The following is a 26,017-nucleotide window of genomic DNA, read 5'->3' as shown; positions in this document are numbered from 1 at the left end:
TGGGACCTCTTGAATGGGCGAGACCTAGGGTAGGATGCCAAACTCATCAGGACTGGCTCCCTGTGAAGAGGAGATACGGTGATGACCACCTTTCCTCTGTCCTGGTGGTCTCACTTTGCTAGGTCCTACTCTTCCTCAAGGCCCATATTTGTGCAGAAGCTGCTGACCTCCAGGTGAGCAGTTGCAGGGCAGGATGCATGAGACAGCAGCAGCAACCCGGCACATCACCTCCAAGCCCCTAGCCCTACTCTGCAGTGTACATGCGAGGCCAGCAGCGCCCTAGGTGCTCTGTCGCCACTGGCCCAGAGAAGACCTTGCCCCGACAAGGAGAAAGTTTGTCTCCGGGACCATCACCAGTATAACCTTGCACACTGCATTATCTGGGGTGGTGGGCGCTGTGGTAGAGACTCTCTGTAAATGGGGAAGTATTCTGGGCAACCTGAGGTTTGTGGTAGGAAGAACAGGAAGTTAAAGCTTTACTGGGACCCCGAGAGCTCTGGTCTGGGACATCAGCATGGCACCTGCCTTCACCCCAGCCTCCTACAGGCTCCATGGCTACATGCTTTTTTGGAGGGTGGAAACAGCAAACCCTATAACATCATTCTGCATGAACATTTATCTAAACCCTTTTAAGAGACAATTTGGAAATCATTTTGTTTCACAAAGGTCCTAGCACAGACTAATGTTTGAGAACACAGCATTCCTTTTAAATTTTTCATGTCAAGCATGTAAATTGTTAGTCTCCCTATTTCACAGTAAAAACAACAAGGAAAGTCTGATAGATATTTATGGTTATTAGTAGGTTAGGTGTTTGGAAACACTTCTAAAAATCTTTATGTGCGTACATAACCAAAATAATCATAGAAACCAGACCAGTAACAACACGCCCTTGGTAGTGACATGCCAGTATGGTCTCAAGAATGAAAGTAGTAATACTGTTTCTGTGCAAGGCTTAGAGGTGACCCTTGACTAAGCCTGCACCCAAACTACAGATCCAAGTTTCTTAGTGCTCACCATTCAAACTCTCCTTTCAATTCAGAGCTGTATGCCTGTGCTCTCTGACTCAAAGTCTGCTCTAAACATCATTTGCAATTAATAACTCCATATTAAGTTAACAGTTCCTAATGCCAACTAATCTCTAGGTAATGAAACATCTTGCAGCAGGCTCATGTTCTGCCCACACAGAACACAGCCTTGTTACCCCATGTACCACCCTGTATCCATCCTCTAGTAGTTCCTCTCCCCGCCACCACTTGGTCTCTACCTTCTATTACTAAAGTTCCCTTCTATAATTTGGTTTCTGAAGGTAGCTCTCAAGTTCCCTAGCCCAGCACCTGTGATGGATGCACTGGATTCCTTAACCAAACTAGCAGTAGTTTGGTACAGCCACCAAAGGAGGTGAAGGCCTGAGCTGTAGCCTGGCCAACTCCTCTCCTAGTTCCAATCTGTTCTCCAAAAACCCACAAAGGAGCAGAGTGACACAGTGAGCATCGATGCATATGAGCTTGGAACACCAATCATGCGATTAACACATGAATAGCAGGTGGCTTTTCCAAGACTCATTAATCAAGGAACAAAGAAAGCTGTGGGTACAAGGAGTCTCATGCATACCTTTCCCATTGCATGTCATCTGACTGCGAGCCAACCACTTCATCCCATAAACGTGACAGCCTCAATGAGCCGCCTCTGAGCTCTCCGCGCTAGGCAGTGTGGCTGCATGGCAGTGATCTGCCCTTGAACTGGGACACCTCTCAAGGTTGCTCCTTGAGGCAGAGGGACCTTTTACCAGTGGCAGATCTTTGATAGTGACCGATATCATGCATAACCTTGTAGTATGGTAACTTTGATTTGTGCCATGGGAACTTTGAATCATTGTTCAAAAGATTGTGCTGTACAGTAACAGAACAAAGCTCAATGGCAAGGTTTACCAAGTCACACTTTTACAACATCATATTAAAACCACTTTTGCTAATACCTTTGACAGTGGTTTTTTTTAAGCGATCTGAATCACCCATTCACGACAGCACCTCCCAAGCATTAAGCAAGGAGGAAGCCAGTTGTACAATTGTCATTTCCAAAGATATTTTCTGCCGGTTATTTACTTTATCTGTTTATGTTTACACACATGCTTCAATGGGCCATAGTATGAGGTAGGCCAGTGCTGAAGTTAAACATGGCCAGATGGAGAAATACCAACAGCTCCATGAGCAATGAGGGTGTTCTGTTAAATGCACTCTTGAAGATAAACACACCTTGCCTTACACCATCCATGGGTGGCTGCAAGACAGTAATCAGATGTCCTTTACTGGACATACTAAATTTTAATCTGCTACAGAAATGTTCATTCTTTTATTCTATTTGACTATTGGCCAGAGTTTGAATAAAAATTTCTTTGATTTTGTATCAATTCTAAGTTTATGTGATTTCTAGAGGTAAAAATATGAAACTTAGCTTTCAGGATCAAGTCATATATTATCAAACACTTGTCTCTGCTCTAGCAAAGCTTTCAAATGAAATGCACATCACATTTCAACACAAATAATCTGGTAAAGCCTGTGCAACTGGTAACACCGTGCTCTTCCAAATGAGGCCATAGTATTTTGCATATATTCTTACTAAACAAGCTACAGAAAATTCCCCAAACTGGCATTTATTGAGCAATACATCCAAATCTTATTTTATTACTCCTTTCTCCATAAAAGCTCACCCTATGTATTCATTTTGCTAGCCATATGAGTCCTCTTACTGACTGAAATATTTTCTTCAAGACTTGGTAGAAAAGTTAAGATGGTTAATTTTACAGAAAATAGGCTGCAGTTTCTTAGATAAGGGAGAGGGCAAAATAAAGTGACAGTCTCATGGAGCATAAAGGTAGTTCTACAGCGTGTGGCTTTTGAATTTTATTCAGCTCCACACAAGAGAATGACATTGTTGTTGTCTTAAAAGCTTTCATACTCTAAATACTAGTCGTCGTCTTCTGCTTACCCACAGGCATCCTATATCTCTAGGTATGCCGGCATGGAGCAAAGCCAAGGGAAAGGGTTCTTAATAACAGGAAACTACAATTCAAAGTAGTCAAAGAATTTTCTCCAGTGGAGAAAATCATGCAATACTATGAGTTGTCCAAATTAAGAGTAATGAAATGGAAGTTACCAGTTGAACTTATAAATATTAAATGCCATGGGCAAAATTTGCACTGCTGAAATACGCTTGAGTGATCATCCCAGATACTGAAATGAAGCCCAACTGCAACACAAGTAGCAGGAATGCATTTCCTCACAAAACCCAAACTGGCTTTAGCTCTGGAAATATCATGAGCAAGAGTATTATTTATCTCAGTGTTCATCTTTCTTTTGAACAACCAGTAAGACACCTGTGTGTGAACTACACTGTCACCATTTAACATGTCATAACTATCAGTTTAAAAACACCATTCAACTAAGGCTGGATTTAAACCAGCAGTTTTGAGGCACATCAAACCTCATTGCCAACTGCATATGGCAGCAGTCTTCCACAAAATAGTTAATTTTCCCTGCGAGTTTCAGCATCTCTCACACCGCTCAGACAGGGCTCCCCATAGCCCTGGGTCACATCACACACTACACATTGCCATCAACACATTGCCTTTGTAAACGCAGCTAGCAAACAGAAACTGGGTTAATAAAGGGCTTGCTGGTTCACTTGTTTTGGCTGGGGGAAGAGGATTGTTAACAGCACGTCACTCCATGTGAACTCTGAAGATTCACCTTCTGACCAGGCTGCCTGTCTATGCATCATTTACAGTCACATTTGGCTGTAGTGGTCTCAAAACCAGACAAGAACCAGATAAAGTGGATTGACTCACATTAGTGCCCCACCTGTACAAAAACAACAATTAGAGTCCTTTATCAATTGCAGAGCAGCAGGTCAATCAACAGGTGTAGTACTCTAACATATACATCACTTCTTTGTCTGGATAAATATCATGACATATTGGATATGTTGAAGGACCACAAAGTATTCATGCAACACAAGAGCTGGAAGAACCTGGCAGGGAGGAGAATTATTGTGATAGGAAGCTGAGGACAGACCCATAACAAACATCATGTGTCCTTAGTTGTATCATGCAAGGAAGCTAGTTACCTCTCATGAAGTCCCCAAAAGGAGTTAAATACATTGAGAAGTACATGTAAGGTATTCAAAAGCATCCTTTTACACACATAAGTAGGCTCTCATAGTTATTCCCAGTGCACTATAAAACCTGGAACGCTACACTCAACTGTTTTTCAAGTCAGAATCAAGCCTATTGCTTTAACAAGAAAAAAAACACCCACTGAAGCTCTTTGTTCTCTTTAAATTGTCAACTGCTATCAATTTTCACACACATAGCATAATAGGAGATGGCATCAGACACTTGCCTTTCCTCAACTGAGGAAAGTTGAGAAACTGGGCAGAAGTTGCATCTAGCACACACACAAAGTATGATTAGCCAGTGCAGGGAAAAGGATATAGGTAAAACCCAATCTCCCATGAAGATCTGAACAGAAAAAATCCTCAAAACAAATCGACACCAGATAGTTTGGTAAAACACCACCATTCATCAGCTGTGGACAGAGAAGTTAGGACTAAACTGATGACATGTTTGATTAATGACAGGAGAGGTTCCTGAAGTAATTTCATACCATAAGGTATGTTAAGCATGACATGTCAAAAGCTTTTTGGATCCTTAGGCTCATGGGAAGAAAAACATTTCCATATGCATTTCAAGTGGTAAGAAAAGGCTACCTATGGGATGATTGAACTGCAGCTCTGCCTTGTGGAACTAAAATGCTATTTCAAATAAATTACAACTAAAAACTGCCCTCAAATGAGGGATACCTCTATTTTTTTCCCAAACCTGAGTAAAACAATTTTATTGCTTCCAGAGAAGTACAGCTTTACTGGCTGGATTAAGATAACTCCTCAATGTAGAATCACCCTCCACCTGAGCAGAATATATTTGCTTTGAACTAATGACTGATTACAGCTGTTAAGATACATTAATAATCTCAAGGGAATTCCAAACAAGGTAAGATTTCATGCCTTCAAAACAAGGTACTCATAGGACACTGATGAAATGCTACTTTGCAATATGATTAAAAAATAATTTTAAGCCCAAGAGTGTGCAAGCATTGCTGTTTCAAAGGAAAGGCTCACTTTGATGTGTACTCATTTATTTATTCGGAAGTGGGTTGCAGCAGTAGCTGGTCAGAACAGTCACTGGTATTTACCTCTATGTGTGAGGCAGTCACCCGTTCCAGAGGAGAAGAGCAATCGAGGGGGTTCAGATTCTTTACATGGGAAAAAGACTCCAAGAAAGATACTGCTCATGAAACTGCAGAATGAAACACCACACTCCAAATGGAAGAGATTAAAGGAACCAGCACACTTGTGTATATAATTCTAAAATACATGTACATCCAAATATATATTATGTCACAAGCCTAAGCAGCAGGAGACACCAACAATTTTCATATCTTTTCTGAATCCTTAAGTGACTCCATTAATTTTTTCATACATTCTTGCTAGCTGCATGAGAACAAGAGAAAAATTCTTGGGAGAACATTCATCTGTTGTATGTGACAGCTCAGAAGAAACCACCAGGAAAGAATTCTGGAAAATCTTCCATAAAGTAAACCAATGAGAAATAGCAGTAAAATGTTTAATGCCTGTAATTTATTGTATATATATTCTGCAAAACTTATATGCATTTGGTGTGTGCAAAAGTATACACTTTCTTGACAGCACCAGAAAACAGTTATGCTATGTACGAGTTTTTAACCTGATTTGTCACATTGTGTAAAAAGACATTGTGCACAAATGATATCCCCAAAGGAAAAACACACCATTGGCTAAAACTACAAGCACCCTTATTTACACACTAACACTTAATATTGCATCACACCCACTCACCAAAATAAATAGAAGTACATTCATCACAATTTTAACACCAGTCTCTCCATATATTTATTTTCTGACATGTTTTGGTCTCCAGAAATATGCTATATCTAGAAATATGCATCAGCTACTAGATTATGTTACAAAATGCAAAAAAAATAGAGAATTAGTTTTCCTGGACAATATTTTGGGCTTTACACAAAAATAAATCCAGATTTCATAGAGATCTCATATACTTCTTGAAAGATTTTTATTTTAAAGCACAGCACAGAGTTGCACACTAAGGCTTCCTGTGATATGCAAAACCCTGGCCTCCAAAAGACATCGCTGTAAAGTGAAATACAGCTCAAATGTAAATACAAGACATTTTCAAAAAGTAGTCATCAGTAGAAAGTGCCCTTCATTTGATTTAGCATTAGCAGTAAAGAAGTAGCTACTGTAATTGTGCAATCAAAGCCAGACCTGGAAGGGTTTTATGAAAAGTATGTCACTTCACACTATCAAGTTTAAGGATATAGAATCTGAGATAGAAGAAACCAACCAACCTTTTTATACTCCTACATTCATGGGGTTTTTTTGACACAATTTAGCAAAAAAGGCACATTGTCAAACAGTGAATTAAAAATCTAAAAACCAAACCAGAATTTCATTAAATACAATTAAATCATTAGCTTGACATCAGATCTTCATAAACCAATATAAGCATTCTTACAGTTTTTCTTAACCTCAAATTCAGATACACTTTGGACAAGTACTAAAGTACTCTCATTAGATTAATCTAGCAAATAGTAAACATGTTTTTGGATATAAAGATGAGGAATTAAGAACAATAATTTAGCTCCTTCTTAGTCAATTTACAAATATGCAGCAAATGCAAACACATTAAAACCTAAACATTTGTACAAAATTTGAAAACCATTAGCATCCCATGCCAATTTTGAGAAAGTACTTCTGGACTGTAAAATTACAAATGTATTTTTGAATAATTTTTCATATGAAATAGACAAAATTTAGGCAATGATCAGTGTGTGAAGAAACAGTTATACAGTGTCTTAGGGAGGCTAGCAGAGTACATTCCAGTCACCATCTAAAAGAGAAATTACAAAGTGCTTTACAGATTAAGAAATTTAACTGATCTTGCATGGTTAAATAATCAGAAAGGGGTGAAACAATAAGGTTTTATTTAACCTATATTTATCTGAAATGCAGATTTAATTCCCAACTAAATCAATTCTGAATTAATATATTTCTTTTGCTTCATAAGAGACTTTTTCCCCAACCAGGCAGGAAGTTGCTGACAGCTGATGTAGCTGTCTGGGCTGACAGACCTAGAGCCTTTGTCCAGCTAGAAAAAGAATTAAAAAGTAAAAAAAGCCAGTAACTTGATCATGGTCCCAGTGTTCATCATCTTGAATGGATAATTCTAGGAACTACAACAGAAAATTTTAGATGGTCCCAATGAAGCAGAGTGGATACAAGACACTTCTAGAGAAGCAGTGAGGTTACACTATCTTGCATGGTCTCAAGTGCATAAACTGAGAAAGTTTTTGTTAGTTAATATATTAAGTTAAAAATACACAGGAGCAAGGATGGCATCTTCATCTGGGCTCCCAGTCAGCTAATACTGAATTAGTTTATAGAATCTATCCCAATAGCTTACTCATGTCAGTGTTTTACTGAGACAGTGAAATGGTACACCATTGACAGAAAACATCTCAGAGGCAAATCTGTTTTTTCTTACATTAAGATTCAGATGTTTAAAATTCAGCAGCTTCCAAGATTGTTCCTTACAGGTTGCTATCTGAACTGCTTCTAGAAGCAGCACTGTTAAGAACAGCTCCCTGACAGGAAAGGTTCCTTTGTCATTTTATTACAAGGTGATTTTTCTTTTTTATTCCTTTACTTTTTTTCCCACCCCCAACAAGCACCCAAAGCCCCTTTTTGTACTTTTTCAAGAACTTCTAGCATTAAAACGTAACAGCCTCAGCAGCTGATGCCAGAGGTACTATCAATGGAGTCCTGGAGCTTGAAGAAAAGTCAAGTAGTGATACTGGTGAGCTTTGAAGGGCAACCTGGGGAAATCAAAGCAGATATAATGCCAGATTTGAGATTCAGACTCTCCGTACAACTCTTGTAGACTTACATGAGCCCTGTGCTGATTGTAAACAAATTCAGTTACTGAAAGAAACAGTCTTTAAGTGCATAGTTAGAAATAATGTGCAAATATGGGCATTAAGGTAAGTAACTGAACTAACTCTCCTGCTATGCATTTTAGATTTTTGGTTTGATGAATTTAATCACAAGTATTAACTAGTTAACATGAAGTTGTTAATATTGAAGAGCTGCAAATACATTCTAACAAAACTTAATTCTGATGTGCTTTCTAAATAGTAAACCTAATTAGATAAATGACTGCTTCACATTTTAAATCATTTAACACATCAGATGTTTAATGCAAGAAAAAACATGTGCACCGTACACAATTTGTAAAAGCAGCAGAAGCTGTTAAACAAATGTGAAGATTTACAGGGCAGGAAAAGAAGTCCCAAGCATAAGCTTGAGCCCAAAAGCACAAGTTACATACAAACACTAGAAATTCCTGTTGTCAGGGTGTGTATTTATCATACTGAGTTAGATTGGCATTGGAATTCCAGACAGCAAAAGCCACTATAATCTTTTGGCCATATCTTTAACTGCACAATTTGCAAATGACATGCACTTTTCTGTTTAAAACTAAAGAGGTTCAAATTATTTTTATGGGTCTTCAAATCAGAAAATATGCAGCACTTTATTGCTTTGAACATCTGTGGCAACAGCTGAATTTATACCCAAGCTGCTTCTGTACAGAAGATGACAATTTCAATACTTTGAGGCTCAAGTTGGGAGACAGAGTAGGATATAAAGCAATTTCTCTAAATCTCAAGAAATATCAGGGAACAAGAACGCTATTCCTTTCAAGTGAATGCAAAATTAGTTTACTGGTATATGGGCCCACACAGTTCCAAGTCAGTGCATAGCTAGTCAATATTTCTGCTGGCATCTTGAACTGGTTTAATCAATGGAAACATCTATTAATTTTATTCCACTTAATATGCATTAGTGCATTAATTTCTTCATAAAAAACCAACCCTGGCAAGTATTAAAAATAAATATCTTTAGGTCAAACTAAAGCCTTGCTTTTCAGTACTTTAATCCCTTTAAATATTCTTTTGCCCTCTAACAAGCAAATGGAAACTGAAGTAGAATAAGAGATGTATGGAGGCAGAGGGTAGCAGAAAAAATGAACAAAGTCAACACCATAAGTCAGTTAACGTGTCCTCAGCTTCTTAGACTGTCTCTTGCGCTTCAACTCTTCTTCTTCCCGTCTCAATTCTTCTAAGTCCTCCTGAACACCGAGTCTCAAGCTGCCAAATAAGATTAAATCCTTTATATACGGCTACTCAAACATGAAATTTAACTTCTACCACCCCAAGAAAAGCAATCCTAGAATTATTACAGCTGATTTGAGCAAAAATTTTAGATCAGTTCAAAAATAATAAGTTTTCTTTAATTATAGCAAGAATACAGCTTTAAGAAATCAAGATATAATAATTAGATTAGAATCAGATCTTTTAAAGGAAGGTTACTTAAAACTTTTGTTACAAAAATATCAAGATTGTGAAAACCCCTGATTTTAATATGAAAGGTCATTTTTTTTTTCCCCTGAAAAGAAGCTGCCAAAACACATCCATCAGTTCTTGCCAATGTAACTCTTACATACAAGTCATAGCAGGACTGACTCTCATCAACTTCTGAGAGCCACCTAAACCCTTGGCACTGGCAAGGGAGAGAATGGAGGTGTCAAGTGGTGGAGAAACAAAAGATGTTGTTGCAACTTCCTGGCTTGAGGCACCATTCAGGTAGCTACAAGCACAACACTGCTCCAGCCTCAGTCCAGCTAGCCGCATGACTCTGGTGAGCAGGCCCATGGAAGAGGCTCTGCTAATACAGCAGGTTCTAGCTAAGTCCCTGCATAATTTCTTTGGCTTCCTAGAAGTGAGTATGTTGAAAGCAATACTTAAAACAGTATCTGCAACCACTGATCACCTCTTCAATAAATAAGGGCTGGATAGTCTTGCTGGTTTGGGACTAGGAATGGGTGTGGCAAAATTACATTTTGTCATCAGCTACTGCCTCTTTTACAGCCCTACCAAGTGCATTTGTGCATCCATAGCTCATTATGAAGGAACATAAGGCAGCGTAGCATACGCCTCGATGCAAAAGGTTCAAGCACATGACAATGAAGATTTAACTGTTCTGGGCTAAATTGTTCCAGTACAGGCTCTAAAATGGATTTTATGCCTAACAAGCATAGCAAAGTCATCTTGAATTCTAGAGTCAGAAGCTGCAGTCTTCCAAATTAAGAATAGAAATAACACATCAAGGATCTATGTGATAGCACATGCAGTTAAAAGTTAGCCAGGTATTCAACTCTGCAAAAACCTCACTCTAGGTCTTCAACAGAAAATTTGGTCAATAGCAATATCACTGTAAAATTCCAGTTGTTTCCTCTAACTCCATTTAACAGACTACAGCTTTGCAGGAGCTGCAGCTATTCCCCAGGAACAAGGAGTAATAAGGACACTGACTATCATTTCAAAAAGATGCAAGTTTCCAATGCTCAAAGCATCTTCTGAATACAATATAAAAATTTCAGTATAAAAAAAATTGGTAACTCAGTATATTCCAACATTTTCCATTATCTATAAGAACTTACAACTTTCACAAAGCTTGTTCCACCAGCCATTAAAACCAAGAAGAAAATCAGTTTATGAACACCAGGTTTCATAATAGCAACATAAGAATTGTGCAGGTCTAGAGGCCAAAAATCAATGGTCAAAACCAATATGAAAATATAATCTTCATATTTGAAATCACCGCCTACAAAAGTTTGTCAGAGTACATACATAGAAATATACACAAACACATGTATATAAAGACAAATACATCTCCTTCCAGTCCTCAAACTAGCAGAATATTGTGATGTTTGGGACAAAATGAAGGGTTTAGCATTTCAACTGAAATTTAAAAATATTATTATTTAATATTATTTTTAAAAAGATTTTTGGGCATAAGTTGGTTTGGGTTGTTTGGGGTTGGTTTTTTTTTAACAATCAAAGTTGGTGATGCATGAGAATGAACAAAATATTTATTTTCTGTACCCAGTAAATTTATTTACTGGCTGGCTGAGTTTCATCTTCACCTGAGCTCTCTTATAAAAAATGGTAAGGCTTATTTACTTCTGCTATAAAAAGCAGTAAATAACCACTCTAACTTAGCCCCATGACTTGGGCAATAAACAAACTTCCCACTTTATCTGAGTGTAAATCCGTGCATACCTCCTAGCTTCTTCTTTCTGTTGCTCTCTCCAGCTGCTCTCCATATAACGTAAGGCATAATCACTTTCATCTTTGTATCTGGAAATTAAATAATAGTTTTCAGCACACTAAAAAACATAACATACAGTTGAGTTATGAATTCCTGTTCCTTCTTAGAAAGAGTAATTACCTTGCCATACACAGATTTTAATGTTTTGAAAGAATCTAAGTTATGAGCCTTTAAAATGCTTGCTTTCTTATGCCTTATTGTCAGACAAGATGAAAGTATTTAAAAAGTGAAGTAAGAGCCTTCATTTTCCAGCAGCTCCTAGTCATACCAAGTTAGATCCCCTTGCAGAACAGCTAACATTATTGCATTTAGCTGTTCATATTCAGGCAGTTACATTTATGAATTCTGAAATACTGCAGGCTGCTATAGAAAGCATTTTAACATCCAAAAAATAGGAAAGAATTGCCATCAATTATACAAGTGAGACATTGAAGAAGCTGTAGTGTTTTCCAGCTATGTCCTATTGCATTAAATTTTATTGCTCCCCAGAAGAGCATGGCAGGCAGTATGAAAATTCAAGGTCCCTTCCACAAAGAAGGAACTCTAATGCTTGTTGAATTTCTGCAATGCAAAACCATTTCTGGATACCAGCACTTCCCCTATCTCTAAACCATTTTTATTTGAACTATATTAGTTTCTGTTGTTTGCTCTGCAATATCTTAAAATTGACATTTTTCTTACCTTTTCCTGTCATAGCCAAATATTTCCCGAATATGTTTTGATATTTCTTCTTGGGGTTCCCCTTCATCTTCAATGAAGTCTTCCATTTCAGAGTCATATTCATCATCATCATCATCTTCTATTTGTCTCTTGTAACTAATAGGTGGTCTTCCAAGACCTAAATGACAGGGGAGCAGAAAAAAATCATTAATAACATTAATATAACATTAATTTAACAGTACTTCTCCTTGCTGTACCTTGGGCACACCCATTTTACAGCTCTGGGCTTCAAGGTGAAAAACTTCTGCTGCAGGTTAACTAGCAATTCTCAGAAGCTTAGTCAAAGGAAATACTTCCTCTAAGTTGTGCTGTAGAAGATTACGTATCAGTATCACTGACTGCACTCTGAGGAAACTACCAGACAAATCTATGTTCTTGTTCAGGGTTTTCTAAGTACTTATTTGCTGGAGTCCATGCTGTTTATTTCTCTTCGGAAATAAATTTTTAGAACTGCTTGCTTACTGGTAAGGTGAATTTGCCAAAACACTTAAATATCAGTCACAGGTTTGCTGCATGGTTTTAATTTTCATGTACCACTTTAAGCATCTGTTATTTAAGACACTAGGAAATTTTGAAGACTCTGCATTGCTTAATCATGCTTGAAGTAAATTCTTCAGTTCTTTTGCTTCTAATAGCATTCATATACCAACATCCATCACAGGCTGCTCAGTTTTCTTTCATGTAATACTTCGCAGCCCAGGCCTGTATTTCAAGGAATATGAGCAAAGGTGAAAGTAAAGAAAAAGTTGCAAAATAGAAAAAAGCATTTACTTTTAAGTGCATTCTTTAAAAGGCAAATACGGTATTTTGTCCAAGTCTCCCTAATTGCATCTATAATTCTCAAAGACCCTCAGTGACCTCAACTCAGACACATACAAAAATTACAAAAACAATAACCAAGTGAAAAAATTTACTCCAAGTGAAAAAGTTATTTATACCTTGTGGATGAAATACAGGTCTATGCCCTTGAAAAGATCTCATTCCATTTATCTGTCCGTTGCTAGGTCTCGTAACTAGGTTTTTAGAAGAAATAGTTTCCGATACAACAGTACACTTCGGTTTTACAGTTGTACCCAAGCTGCTGCCTGGTCCCTTGGCTCCTGTGCTCGGACCGATTCCTGGCCTTCCTGGTCCTGCTCCCAAGCTGCTGCCTGGTCGCTTGGCTCCTGTGCTCGGACCGATTCCTGGCCTTCCTGGTCCTGCTCCCAAGCTGCTGCCTGGTCGCTTGGCTCCTGTGCTCGGACCGATTCCTGGCCTTCCTGGTCCTGCTCCCAAGCTGCTGCCTGGTCGCCCAGGTCCAGTGCTCAGGCTGATTCCTGGCCTTCCTGGTCCTGTGCTGCTCCCTGGTTGCCCAGGTCCTGTGTTTGTGCTGATGCCTGGCCTTCCTGGTCCAGCGCCCAAGCTGATGCCTGGCCTTCCTGATCCAGCGCCCAAGCTGATGCCTGGTCGCCCAAGTCCCATGCTAGAGCTGCTGCCTGGTCGCCCAAGTCCCATGCTAGAGCTGCCAGCTAGCCTTCCAGGTCCCATGTTTGAGCTGCCAGCTGGCCTTCCAGGTCCCATGTTTGAGCCGCCACCCAGTTGCCCAGGTCCCAGGCTTGAGCCGCTGCCTGGCCTTCCAGGTCCTGCAGCTGAGCTGCTGCCTGGCCTTCCAGGTCCCATGCCAGAATTGCTCAATCGCCCAGGTCCTGCACTTGGACCACCACCTGGATGTCCAGGTCCTCCTTTTCCTAAGCTGCTGCCTGACCATTTTGCATTGGAGTTGATTCCACACTGAAGGGCTGCAGCATTTCCTGATTTTGTGGGGGCAGACTTTTTCAGGCTGGATTCTTTAGCAGATGGCAGCCTCTGAGCCCCATTGGATGCTGGTTTTGAAGGTGGCACACGAGAGCTTGAGCCAGACTTTCCGATACTATTGACAGGTAATTTACTATGACTGCTACCAGTAGAGTTTAAGGAGCCATTTTGTGAGGTTTTTTCCATTTGACCAAATCTGGAGGAAGATAATGACCGTGAGGGTTTTTCAGTCAATGCTGGTGCTTTGGATTTCTTATCAGTACCACTCATAGAAGACAACAGACTGCCTTTTGGTGTGGAATGTTTATCTACTGAGCTTTTAAGTTTTGCATGTAAAGATTCTTTCTGAGAAGTCACTTTTTTGGAAGAACTGGATATCCCTGTATTCTTAATCTCCTTCTCACTCTTCTTATGCATTTCTATTCTCTTGTTTTTGCGTCCCAAATACTCCCTCTCTCTCAATTCTTCTGCTGTTCTGGGTCTCTCTTCTACCTTTTTCACTGTTTTTATTTCCACTGGTTCATACTGTTTTATTTCAGCAAGCCTTAAGAGCTCTGCAAAGTTCAGAGGTGCTGGTGCACTTTTGGGAGGTGCCTTTGGTTTCACTGCAATTTTGGATGGTTTCTCTTCGTACTCCTCTTGCTCATGCTCAGATTCAGTCTGACTGTATTCGTGTTGCTCAGTTTCATCTTCTGTTGCATACTCAGCCTCTGGGGCCTGAGCGACATTCTCACAAGCCCTCTTCTTTTTAGGCTTCTCTTCAACAGGAATGCCATTATAGCCATAAAAATTATCCTTTGTTCGTGAGGCCATAGCTCTTGCCCTTCTGTCATGTTTCAGTTCAATACGTCTAGCCAAGAGTTGTTCTTTCTTTCTTCTTTCTTCCAGTGCTGTAAAAAACCCAAACAGGAGAAAGTTATGCAAAAGCACTACTTTTTATTTCAATTTCTTCAAACCTGATAAACCATTTAGGACAATAGTTTAAGGATATCTGGCTAACAGCTATTCAATATAGACCAGAAAGTGATCAGCAGTCTGCCAACAGGGCAAGCTAACCCACCTGAATCAGCAACTCCACAAAGAAAGGTGAACAATTAAGTCAAATGCTGCTATTGCAAAACACGCTAAGGTGATTCAACCAAAGCAGCTCTCCAGAACACTATGCAAACTAAGGAGAATTACTGTGTGAGGAGGTACAGGACTTGTGGGATCTCTGGGTAGTGGAAGGAGTTCTAAGCCTGATCAAGATAATTTTGAGACTGTACAGAATTTATTATCACATGTTTAAGGGAAGATGAAGAAAGGGAGGGAATCAAAGAGTATTGGGGGGGATGAGAACTGGAAAACAGGCTGAGTGTGTGTGTAGAGGGGCATAGGGGAGAGACAGAAGCAACCAGCCACAGATAAGCAAGCTGCTGGTCACTTCATTTGGCTGGTAGAGCACTGTGCCTTATCTCCACAGTTTGTCCTATATTCTTACTGAACTGTTTTTAGCAATTTTCTGCTTAAGTATGCTCTCTGCGATCTGTTGACAAAATTCAGGCTGAACTAGCTGGTGAATAGGATGAGAGGTCTGAATACCAGATACTGGACAGATACTGGAGAGACCAAGGGAGTGGGGGCCAAATACCAGAAAGACTCAGGAAAAGCAACAGTCTGATAAATTTTCTAGGAATACTCATGCTGTGGGTACCTGTAAAGGTACCATCCCCTGCCTCTTATTCTACTGTCAAGGGCATGACTGTACAGAGCGTGAGTGCATGCATGCCTATGTGGAATTCATGCTCAGTCTTGCTTCTGGTTGGACCTGGCAGCAGGGATAAGAGGCAGGCTCATGACTGGTCCAGGACAGGAGGAATACCTTGGGCCATCCAGTCCATCGGATTTGGTTATCTTAAACAAAACATTAACATCAGAAGCAATGCAGTATTAGTTTATTCTATAGATTAAAGGAAATATAATACAGTGGAAAAACTGTGGCTCAAGCAAAGCCTCTGTCATACCATAAAATTCAGACTGTATTGATAAACTAGATTAAGACAAAACAACAGGAACTCTTACCATTTTTTCACCCAGATAAAGCTTTTCAAAGTTAGGTTACCAGACGTCCAGATGGTTTCTTGCAATATCTCTTCACTGTAACTACTTCTCCATCTCCAACAGTAAATGCTAGTGTAGCTGGTAAATATTTAACTCCTTAGGAAAGCATGCAAACATTCCTAGTCCTTACTTAGTCCTGACTTTTCCTCAGCATCGGTTATGTGCATAAATTCCAGAAACAGATGTGTAGCTATATTTGCAAAGCTTTGAATAAGATGACAAAGTCTCAAAGAGTCAATGAAAGTCTCCCATAGAAAATATTTTGGGCTGTTACCTTTTTTTCTTTTTTCTTCTTCTTGCCGTCTGAGAAATGCTTGCACTGCTGCAGACTCTACACCCTTGACTTTTGGAACCTTTTTGGGAGGACCAACAGCCAAACTGTACCTTTTCTGCAAAGAACAGAGAAATATGTCAGAAAAGTTAGGAAATGTAAAAATCTTACAGTTTTTAAAACTGAGGAGTTGCATAACAGTCATGTACTTGACTTTAACTGCAGAGATGGTACAGAATAAACAATGAATTCCCACTGAAGCTGAGAGTTGTGATAGATACATCTAACTCCTAGCTGTACTTTGGTTCAGACTAAGGAGCAACAGGCCTCACATTCTTGGGGTGAACTTGAGAGCCAGAAAGTCCCTGGGTCATGTACAAGGGAGTGAAGGTGTCTTGAAAAATATTTTGAAAGTTGTTTTCGAAACCCAAAAGTGCCAGATAACCAAAGTACAGAACAATATGCCAGAGCTAAAATGAAGACATTTATCTTGTCTATACTATTGACTAGCAGCCAACTACTTCACCCTATAAATATCACCATCAGGATGGTCCCAGTTTGGACTCTCCCTGAATTGCAGCTGGACTGCATGCCAGGTGACTCTCCCCTTCAGCAGGGGGACCTCGCAAGGTTAGAAATTCCTTCCCTGAGACTATGAGATCCTTCCTTACCCAAAGCAGAGAGAACCCTTACCCGCAACAGATCCTTGCTAAGTGACTGATAGCTTAGCAAGGATCTGAATATAATGAAACATTACTAATGTATGTAGCTACTCAGTATTATTATAAATACTGTATTGATAATTCCATCAGACATAAACCATTGACCAAGACTAAGATTGGATCCAGCCACACCTAGGCTCCAAAAGGAGTTCAGAAAGCAAGGGAGTCCGCTCTGAACCTCGTGACTCAACAGGAATGTCCTCCTTACTCTCTGCAACTCTGGTCTCCGTGTGAATCATTCTAACTCAATTTTCCTTTGTATGTTTCTTCCATGCAATGATTAAATAAGGCAACTCTTGCCAAACTTATTGAGCCTTGTCAAACCATGGTTAAAACTTTGTTAATGTTAACTTCCATCAACTTATTGAACTCTGTCAAATTATTATTTTATCTCAATAAAATATATATTGCTGCTCCTCTCTTGAGCGAGGTGCATTCCACTCATCTGCCACAAGACTGTACTCCTGGTTTCCTTTGGAAAGCTAAGACAGGTAGGAAACCCAAGAGAAATGAGTAAAATGCACTAGACTGAGAAGGAATGCAACAGCTGCATCAGTAATGAAAAAAAATATTTCAGTTTATCCTTAGTCTTTGACCAAGCAGGAAACAAAAGCGTACTACAGCCCAAGCTGCTACAGTCTGTTCAATTCCAGAATTCATTAGCGCTTTCAGCTTTTTGGTGGACACTCATTGCAGTTTCACGTTATTTTATTCAATGAAAATAAATAAATCAACTCAAAAAATGGAATTACTCCAAAAGTTGGAAGTGGCTTCAGAAGCATAATTAGTATGTTGATCTAAAACCAGCAATACTGATCTTAGTTCCTGCTGTAATGATCTTAAACAGAAGACTAGTGTACATCAATGAGTTAGTGATCCACATACCAGCTGACCTGAATAGGCACAAGCCTGCACTCTACTATAATTATCACTTGAGATCACTGGATGAACTCAGCAGACTAATTGTCACAGAATACGCAGCCCCCACTTGGCACCTGGCAATTACACCACTTGCACTCATCTTGAAGCAAAGCAGCACATTTTCATATAACGTCCTTTTGCTTGGCAGTAGAAATGATAGAGCATTTTACTTCTAAGAACATCCTATAAAAGCTTTAAAGACTACAATGCTGTGATCCTCACCACAGAGAGGTTTTGCACAGCTTGCCATGCCTAAATGTCTGCCCAGTGCTGTACAACTTGGGGTTCTAGTAGTTGAACAGAGGCAAAGTTATCTATGCTATCCTCATTTTTCCTTCCCCTATTATCTCCAATAAATGTTATTTTAATTGATACATTAAGAGTGCGAGTGTCTTTCTTACTGGGATCTATAATGAACACTTGCACTAGTGTGCTACACCTGTTCAGACATTACCTTTCATAAATGTGCCAATTATCAGATTGGGCTTTAGAATGATAAAATGGAAAGAAACAAAGACTTTTATTGTCTTCTTCCCAAAAACAGACTAAAGAAGATAAAGCAATGAGGAGGACAGAAAGATAAATACAATAGAAACCAGTTAAACCCAGAAGCAGATGGAAAGCAGAATACTACATTTAGAAAAAAGAAAAACATCTCTATTTGAGGTTTCAGAGGTATGGGGGTTTTTTGGCATTTCAGTAGTAAGCCAATAGATTATAACCTAAACCAAGATTTTCAACATGGAAAGTTAGGATCTTCAAATGAGAAAGCTGTGAAATATGGCCACAAATACAAACAATATCACTAATAAGAAAGCCACACAAGTCAGTATTCCCATAAATATCTTCCTAGCCTCATACAGCCTTACGAAACAACTAAAAAAATTAAAGTGGTTGGTAAAGACACCTACATCCAAATGGTTTAGAAGCAATGATCAGGCAAGCTAGGGGCATAACTCCCTATAGATTTCAATATCACCCAAATAGACGCCTTTGTTCTAATTCATTGAAACAGCACCACATGAATAGATCCTCAATACATTGTATTGTATATACCCATGCATTATATTGTATATACATGCATTAAGAAGCAAGGTTCAGAGACTAATACCTAAAATGCAGCCAAAATTTGCTCCAAGAAGGGCAGCTACAATAACAGCTATTTGTAGCTGCCTGTAGTAATTTCTGAATTCACTAAAACAAAATTATAAAGATAGACCATCCATGTACACTGCTGTAGTAAAACCTGATATGTTGCCTCATCACATTAAAGACCTACTACAGTCAAGCTCATTTACCAAGATTCACCTCTGCACAAGAGTTTACCACAACCTGAGAACTGATTTTGTAAATCCTTATCACTTGGAGAAGTTCCAAGTCTGAACAATTTTTAGTACTTACAAGTGAAATCATTAGAATTTATCATCATAGCTAAGACTAAAGGATAAGAAGATAGACAGAGCTGGGCCTCTTTTCTGGGAAGCTGAGGTCCTTTCCTCCCCAACTTTTGTGTTGTTCACATCAAAAGTATTCCAAGACCTAACAGTTCAGGAAACTTGAATCATGATGCAGTACTGCCTCTCAAATTTTGCTCAAATGTAGCCCACGACTCAGTGGCCCAAAGTAATCTGGCATGCTCCACCTAAATGAGAAGGGATAGAGAAGAAAAGCAATCCACACATTACCAGTGAAAATGCTTTCAGAAAAAGGTTGAAGCAAATTAGTACCTTAGGAACAATTTTAGATACTCCATAGTATACTTATATTAGTATAATGTCTGTAAAATAGCTTAGTCCCAAAGTTAAACATGTTTTGCCATTGGTAAACAAATTTGGCAAAACTTGGTTTAATTATTCAATTTCTACACAAACTTTTAAAAAGAGACAAACCAGAGCATTTTCAAAACAAAAGATACAGTTGGACTCCATCTCATTTTCCAACCTAAATGATTCTATGATTCTGAAAGAGTTTTAGGTTTAAGAAGCACCTTTCAAAACTGCTAAACAGCAGGGACAAATGTAGATTGAACTATCCTGTTAGGAAGCCTTATAGAGAATTAAAGTGATGGGGAAGCAGTTTTCAGGCTTTGTTTTGCTGCACTACAACCAACAGTCCTATCCAGGAGCAGGTTTGTAAAGCAGCTTAAGTCTTCCTATCAGTATATTGATTAACAACTGAAAACTTAGCTAAACAATTTATAAATGAATACCCGATTTCTGTACTATGAATCACTACTATTGTTGATAAAAGTTTTGTTCACTTTCATTTAGAAATAGCATAAAATAACCAGCTTAAGTTTAGTCTTTTTAAAAGCACTGAACCATGCCCATGTTCCACAAGCACTGACAGTGTGTTTTACTCACAGTGCAAATGAACATGCATCAGATTCCAGGTAAACCAGACACAATAAGCCAGGGTATGTCACTATTTTATCATCCAAGCAGCAGCTGTGCTATTCTGGCTTTTTACAGCTATTGCCAAGTTGGTTAAATCAAACAGAGAAACAGAAATGTTTAGCCTTTAGGAGAGAGCAGGTCAAGCTGTTTGCAGAACACTCTACTAAAGTTGTAAACATTGATTTCCTCTCTGGGTAGAGCCTAGTGTCAGCTCTAACTGAAGACTACTGAAATACACAAAGTGGGCACTGCTTTACCCAATGGAACAAGTAAAGGCTGTGAAAGCATCTCTCATCAACTGTGTACCCTCAAGAGATAACAAGTCTTCCTACCAGTGAGCAGTATTTCTCCTAAGGTTTCTCATTTTTTACCTTCATCTCTGCAAACCTTGCCATAACTACCTACCCAATAACTGGCTCTCCCTGAATCTGACCAACGGTACTTTAAGAGCATGGTGGAAAGTCCATTACAGTGCAGAATTATATTTGTTTTCCACTTACAGCCAGAATAAACTGTTTCATGGGTTATCTAGCATACAAAGTTATATGACTGACAAAGCAGCAGATTTTTCTCTGAAAAGTATACCTCAAAACAAAAAGATGAGTTACAAAAGATTGGTATTGATATGTCAAAAAAACCTCACCAGGCTGCATGTGCCTAGACATTCACACACATGCATACTGACTTGTGAGATATATATATCTGATATAGTTTATATACATATAAGACATCCATCCCTTAAATGCAGAGTGCCAGTGACTAGGAGCAAGCAAGCTTCAGGTCACAAGTTAAACTGTGTAATCTGCAACCAAGGTTTTGCTCCTGAATCACTAACTTTAAAACATGGCACACGATCCTGATACAGTTGCAGCTGTTTTGATATGCCAAATCTTGGACTGTAAAACAGATTTCATAAACTTATTGTAAACTTTGTGACATCCAAATGAAGCCCCAAAAGGTCTAGACCAATACTAGATCCAGACACAAGCAACAGAAGTAGCGTTGCCTTTAACAATGATCAATATCTACATGGGTAGCAATTGAACATATGAGTGATCAATTCTGCCAAACCTGATTCTCAAGTAGAGCACCTGTGCAACTATTTTTGCTATGGGCTTGCACACACAATGTAAAGACCATTCCACTTGTGCTATCCAGTATGAGCAACTTACCAAGGTTCTCACAGGGTGGGGTATTTTTTTTTTTTGTTTACTTGTCTTTCACTAGTAAATTGTGACCCCTGCACAATGTTACAACACTTTTCCTGTTCTTTACCATTCATCAGGACATGTAGCCTTCTTCAATGGGAAGTCCTTGTTTCCCCAAAACGTTCTTCAGGGTATAACTTTCTGATAACATCACTAATAGTTCATTCACCCAGTTAAGCTACAGATACATCCTTGTTTGTGTCACCCACCTTAGTACTGGTTCCTCAAAAGGCAGCTTTCCAAACTGATAAGTGGTCATTTGTGTTAACTGCCCAGGGAGCTCTGCTTGTACTTCCAAAGCCTCTGCTACAGTCTTAGCACTATCCACTCTGCAGACACCATGCTGGGGTTACCAGCAGCTCACTCTGTAGTTAAACTTTCTTAGAATACATGCATGTAATGCTTTCTCAACTACTGCTATCAATATCTAGTTATGACAAAGTAAATGGTAGTGACCCAAGTATGCTTAAATTTGATTCTCTTCAGGTTCTAACAGGCCCCACCAAGAGAATGGTTTTACTGATAAGAGTATTTTAACTGTCAGCTCATACTGTTTCCATCTCCCCAAACCAATTTAACAGGGTCATACATTTTACTCCTAAAAAAGCAAAAATAATTTTCTTAAGATTTTGCAACTGCTGTCACAACACCCAAACTGAACCATTTAGCTGAAAAAAAGGCAGAAGTTTCTTCTGTTAAATGTTGCTTCACACAGTAAAAAAAAAAATTTAACAAGTATACTTTATGCTTTCCTTCATGTTGTGGTATAGTAGTCCCTATTTCATCTGCTTACGCAATGAGAGAGACCAGGAATATGAAAAGTTTTTACACATTTTAGCCAGTGTTTGCAAGCACCTGGAACTTAACTATTAAGTTCAGTCACATTGAGAGTAAGCACCCTCCTCACCTCTTGCCAACTTTTTTCATTGCGTATCTTGCAGTTCTCCTCGTGTGGATGCTGATATAATACAGACCACTCCTGGACCCTGTTTTGAGACTAGTTTTTACCGCATAATAAATGCATGCACACCAATCGAATAGGAGTCTCATTCTAGACAGCACTACTTCACAGCCATTCTCCCTCTTTCCCTTGCAGGGCTTCTCTTGCCTATGGGCAAACGTTCAATAGTTTGTGGATTACAATTTCAGGGGCAGGCTCTGTAACACACAGGCTCCTCTGAACAAACTGGGGTTTTGCTACTGTTTTACTTCACAAATAATTTCTGGTGGCTACTTGTATGTCAACAATTCATACTCTCTATGTAAAAGTCTGACCTAAAATGAGACTTCAGCAAGTGCTGACGTGGATGACAAGCTGTTTCAGTTTTTGGTCACCTCTTTGTGGTTAAACGCTATTCTGAATCAGATTTTTTGTAAGTTCTTTAAACCAAAAATTCATTCTCAGTTAAAAAGAGTAGGGAGCTATATGAGATAATTTCTAATAAATTATTAATGCCAATAGAAACAAGGTGAAATAAAAGAATTACTTGGTTCCAGCTATGCTCAGTTTTTTAAAAAACCTGCAATACAATTTCATACTTTTAAGAATATCTTCCATACAAACATCTCCAAGTGCTTCACCACATCCATTAAGTCACAAAACTTGCAGCACAACAAAGTATACCAATTTCAGCAAAAAGTGTGACACTGAAAATACTTAAAACGTACTGAAATCAACATTAAATCTTATAACTGGTATCATGGCTAATCAAAGCAAGATCACATTGGAAATCTAATGAACTGCTAACATGAACATATGTAACAAGATAAATACACACCACACTGAAGCCCCTGTGGAACATTATGTGAGAAAAACTGGGGCTCTTTTCAACAGCTGCTATAATATTATCAGCACATCATTAATAGCTTATACACTAGTTGATATATGTAGTGGTTTATTTAGAAACAAAACCTGATGCAACTAATAGGGCACTGAAAGGCTGATTTCAGCAATGTTCCTTTTGAATCTGGATTTCCACAGGGAGATGAACGAGCAGATCTGTTTTTACAGGGACATGATGCAATACCTATTTTATGCAGGTCCCTCTTTCATTATACAAGACCATATTATTTCTTAGAGTTTTTCTATAGTTTCTACTTTTGAGATGTGTATACTACTTGTGCATGTTCCACTATTTTTCATTACAATAGGCATGGAACATTTAGCTTAGTGCAGTGTAAAGTTTATTTTAAACTTCTCAAAGGGAAATTCAGGGGATATGCTGATTAATGCAGGAACTAACATTTCTGGAAACCTGTTAACTTTCCATATCAGTAAATTTTGTAATTAGTCCATATGGTATTTTTCATAAAAGCATTTAAGATTAATTATATTCTTATATGCAGATATTTTGTGTACTAGCTTTAATCTAGTGGAGATACTTTGATGTCCACTGATAAGAAGACCTCCATAGGCCCTCTTCTGAAGCCTAACAGCTGCAGATGACCTCAAGCAGTGCCACATGCAGCTCCACTTTTGCTCAGAGACTAAGGTCAACTTCACAGTTAAAAGCTGCACCACTAACATGCTAGAATGGCAGGAAACCAAACTGCTTCAGCTATGGATTGAATTGTACTCTCACCGAGTTAATCAGGTAAGCAAATCCTAATCTTGTCTTTTCTAAAAAGATTAACAAAACCCTCATCCATTGCACAACGAGTAGGATTGCCTCCCTCCACCATCACATCTACAACAGAGAACTTGGCAGATATTTCATCAATTTATCATCATGACTTACAACTATTTGTGACAAAAAGTAGTGGTACAGTACATTAAAGCTGCATGAGAAAACTAAAAAGGTAAAAAGATGTTTTAAACATCTGAAGTAAGAACTACAACAACCCAGTGACAATTTAGTGGAACAGCTTGTTTTAAGAGTCATTAAACAGACATTTAAATATCTTGAAGTATTTATAGATTTGATATTTTCATATTTATGTGAGAAACCATGTTTCTATGTAGACTCAGAGACAAACTAAATCATGCTAAAAATGAAAGAGTACATTTAATAAGATTTTTAAAACAAGATGGAATCTGATGAGTTACACATATCCACCATATGGTTGGTCTATATTATCAACTGGTCACAATATTAGTGAACATTATCGAAGCTTTACTAGTAATAGAGAGACTGAGATACTCTAAATTCTTCAGTGTTTCCATTTCAGTAGTGTCAGGACTAAAGACTATGCTTTTTCTGGTTTTCCTACAGTTTATACTAAAACCAGCTACCTCTCTCATTTACACTGATTTAAGCAAGCTAATCATAGAACTCTGGCACTCGGTTAAAGAACAGACAGGAAAAGTGTTTCCCTAGCTGGTGGCTACCAAAGAGAAAATATTTTTTATCCAAATAAGCATACATGACTTATAATTTGGGTCCTGCCAAAGGAATGAAACCCAGTATACTGATGTACCCAAAGGCCACGGGGCCCTTCCTATTGCCTTCATTCAGCCAAGTAAGTGGGTTATTTCATACCGAATCAACATAAAGCTGATAGCTTGAGTTAAAATACAAGCTGCTGAAATACAGACTTCAGAATAATATCCATAATAAACCAAATGCCTTTCACCAATCATCCCCATATAGTTGTCGTAGGCTGTTCCTTAGCAATGGATACAAAAGTATCGGACAACGCCGCACATTCATCCAGAACTTGTAACTCTTTGTCTCCGACCCGCATTTGAGAACGTGGCAGACTTCTGTTTTCAGAGCAAACAAAAGGACTTATCCGACTTTTAACCACAACCACTGCCTTCCCCTACACCACCGTTTTTGCTCGCAGGATCTCGGTATTTTTCAGCGACCAGAAGGGGCAAACCCCGACTGCCCCTTCCCAGCTCCAAGCGTGCCGAGACCTGTTGACAGAAGGAGCCCCGCTTCATCCCCCTGCACACAGACGCTTCTCCAGCCCCAAAAACGAGTATGTCTGGACGGCGAGGCGAAAGGCCCGGCCTCGGGCCGGCCGGGCAGGCTCCACGAGTACCAGCCCGGCCTCCTCGGGCGGGTTCCCAGGCGGGGACCGAGGCGAGGGGCAGAGGCCCAAGCACGACCCTCCGCGCCCGTGAGGGGAGCACGGGGCCCCCGCACGACCCGACCCAGCCCAGCCCCAAGCCGCCAGGAACCGCCGCCGCCCTAACGGCTGTAACAGTCACGGTGCCCCGGCCTCACGCTTCTGTGTGTCGTCGTCCCCCCCCTCCCCGCCCGCCCCTCAGCGGTCCCAGCAACCCCGAGCTCACCGGCACCGCGTTCAACCCTTGTTGCTCCGAGGCCATCATGAGAATATTGTGAAAATCCATGGCTGGCTCGGGGAGGAGGGGGGTGAGGCAGCCGTCCTGATGCTCCGCGCCCGGCACAGGCGACGCCGGCCGCCCGGCCCCCTGCGCCTACCCGCCGCCCTCCCCGCTCAGCTCCGTTCGCTTCCGGCCGCTTCCGCCTACCTTTTATATCACCTCGCCTCGCGCCGGCGTCACACTGCCCGCGCGTCACTTCCCTTGTGACGAGCGCCTCGCCTCAGGAAACGCGTCCGTTGGGGAAGGCA

General features: G+C 39.6%; 2 protein-coding genes across 8 annotated transcripts in view; both read right to left on the bottom strand.

Moving 5' to 3' along the window:
• UEVLD (UEV and lactate/malate dehyrogenase domains) overlaps window positions 1-9,319 on the bottom strand; it is a 27,195-nt gene extending 17,876 nt beyond the window's left edge. Inside the window, exon 1 of the mRNA XM_075755001.1 lies at window positions 9,214-9,319. Coding sequence (XP_075611116.1) covers window positions 9,214-9,216 — 3 coding nt within the window. The 5' untranslated portion in view covers window positions 9,217-9,319. The remainder of the gene's footprint in view (window positions 1-9,213) is intronic.
• Window positions 5,961-26,017, bottom strand: SPTY2D1 (SPT2 chromatin protein domain containing 1). 7 transcript variants are annotated; one of them, XM_075754994.1, is made up of 7 exons: window positions 25,716-25,907; window positions 16,232-16,346; window positions 13,002-14,747; window positions 12,025-12,181; window positions 11,295-11,372; window positions 9,214-9,320; window positions 5,961-7,988 (listed from the first exon to the last, which is right to left on the bottom strand). In XM_075754994.1, the coding sequence occupies exons 1-6, from the start codon at window positions 25,773-25,775 to the stop codon at window positions 9,224-9,226; spliced, it is 2,253 nt and encodes a 750-aa protein (XP_075611109.1). In that variant the 5' UTR covers window positions 25,776-25,907; the 3' UTR covers window positions 5,961-7,988; window positions 9,214-9,223. The 7 variants fall into 7 exon arrangements, with proteins under 7 accessions (XP_075611109.1, XP_075611111.1, XP_075611113.1 ...); XM_075754996.1 differs by having other exon boundaries at window positions 5,961-9,320; window positions 13,002-13,358; window positions 13,419-14,747; XM_075754998.1 differs by having other exon boundaries at window positions 5,961-9,320; window positions 13,002-13,346; window positions 13,506-14,747.

Source organism: Balearica regulorum, chromosome 5 (assembly GCF_011004875.1).
Source record: "Balearica regulorum gibbericeps isolate bBalReg1 chromosome 5, bBalReg1.pri, whole genome shotgun sequence".
Lineage (NCBI taxonomy): Eukaryota > Metazoa > Chordata > Aves > Gruiformes > Gruidae > Balearica > Balearica regulorum.
This window is presented reverse-complemented; position numbering and strand designations above follow the sequence as displayed.

What these genes read in the sequence shown, in the direction of transcription:
- SPTY2D1 (XM_075754992.1), bottom strand. Translation starts at nt 25,775, where the DNA reads ATGGATTTTCACAATATTCTCATGATGGCCTCGGAGCAACAAGGGTTG. An exon ending in AAGGGTTGAACGCGGTGCCG is followed by an intron (nt 16,347 to 25,715) that starts GTGAGCTCGGGG and finishes TGTTCTTTGCAG; the next exon opens with AAAAGGTACAGTTTGGCTGT. An exon ending in CAGAAAGAAGAAGCTAGGAG is followed by an intron (nt 9,321 to 11,294) that starts GTATGCACGGAT and finishes CTTATTTGGCAG; the next exon opens with CTTGAGACTCGGTGTTCAGG.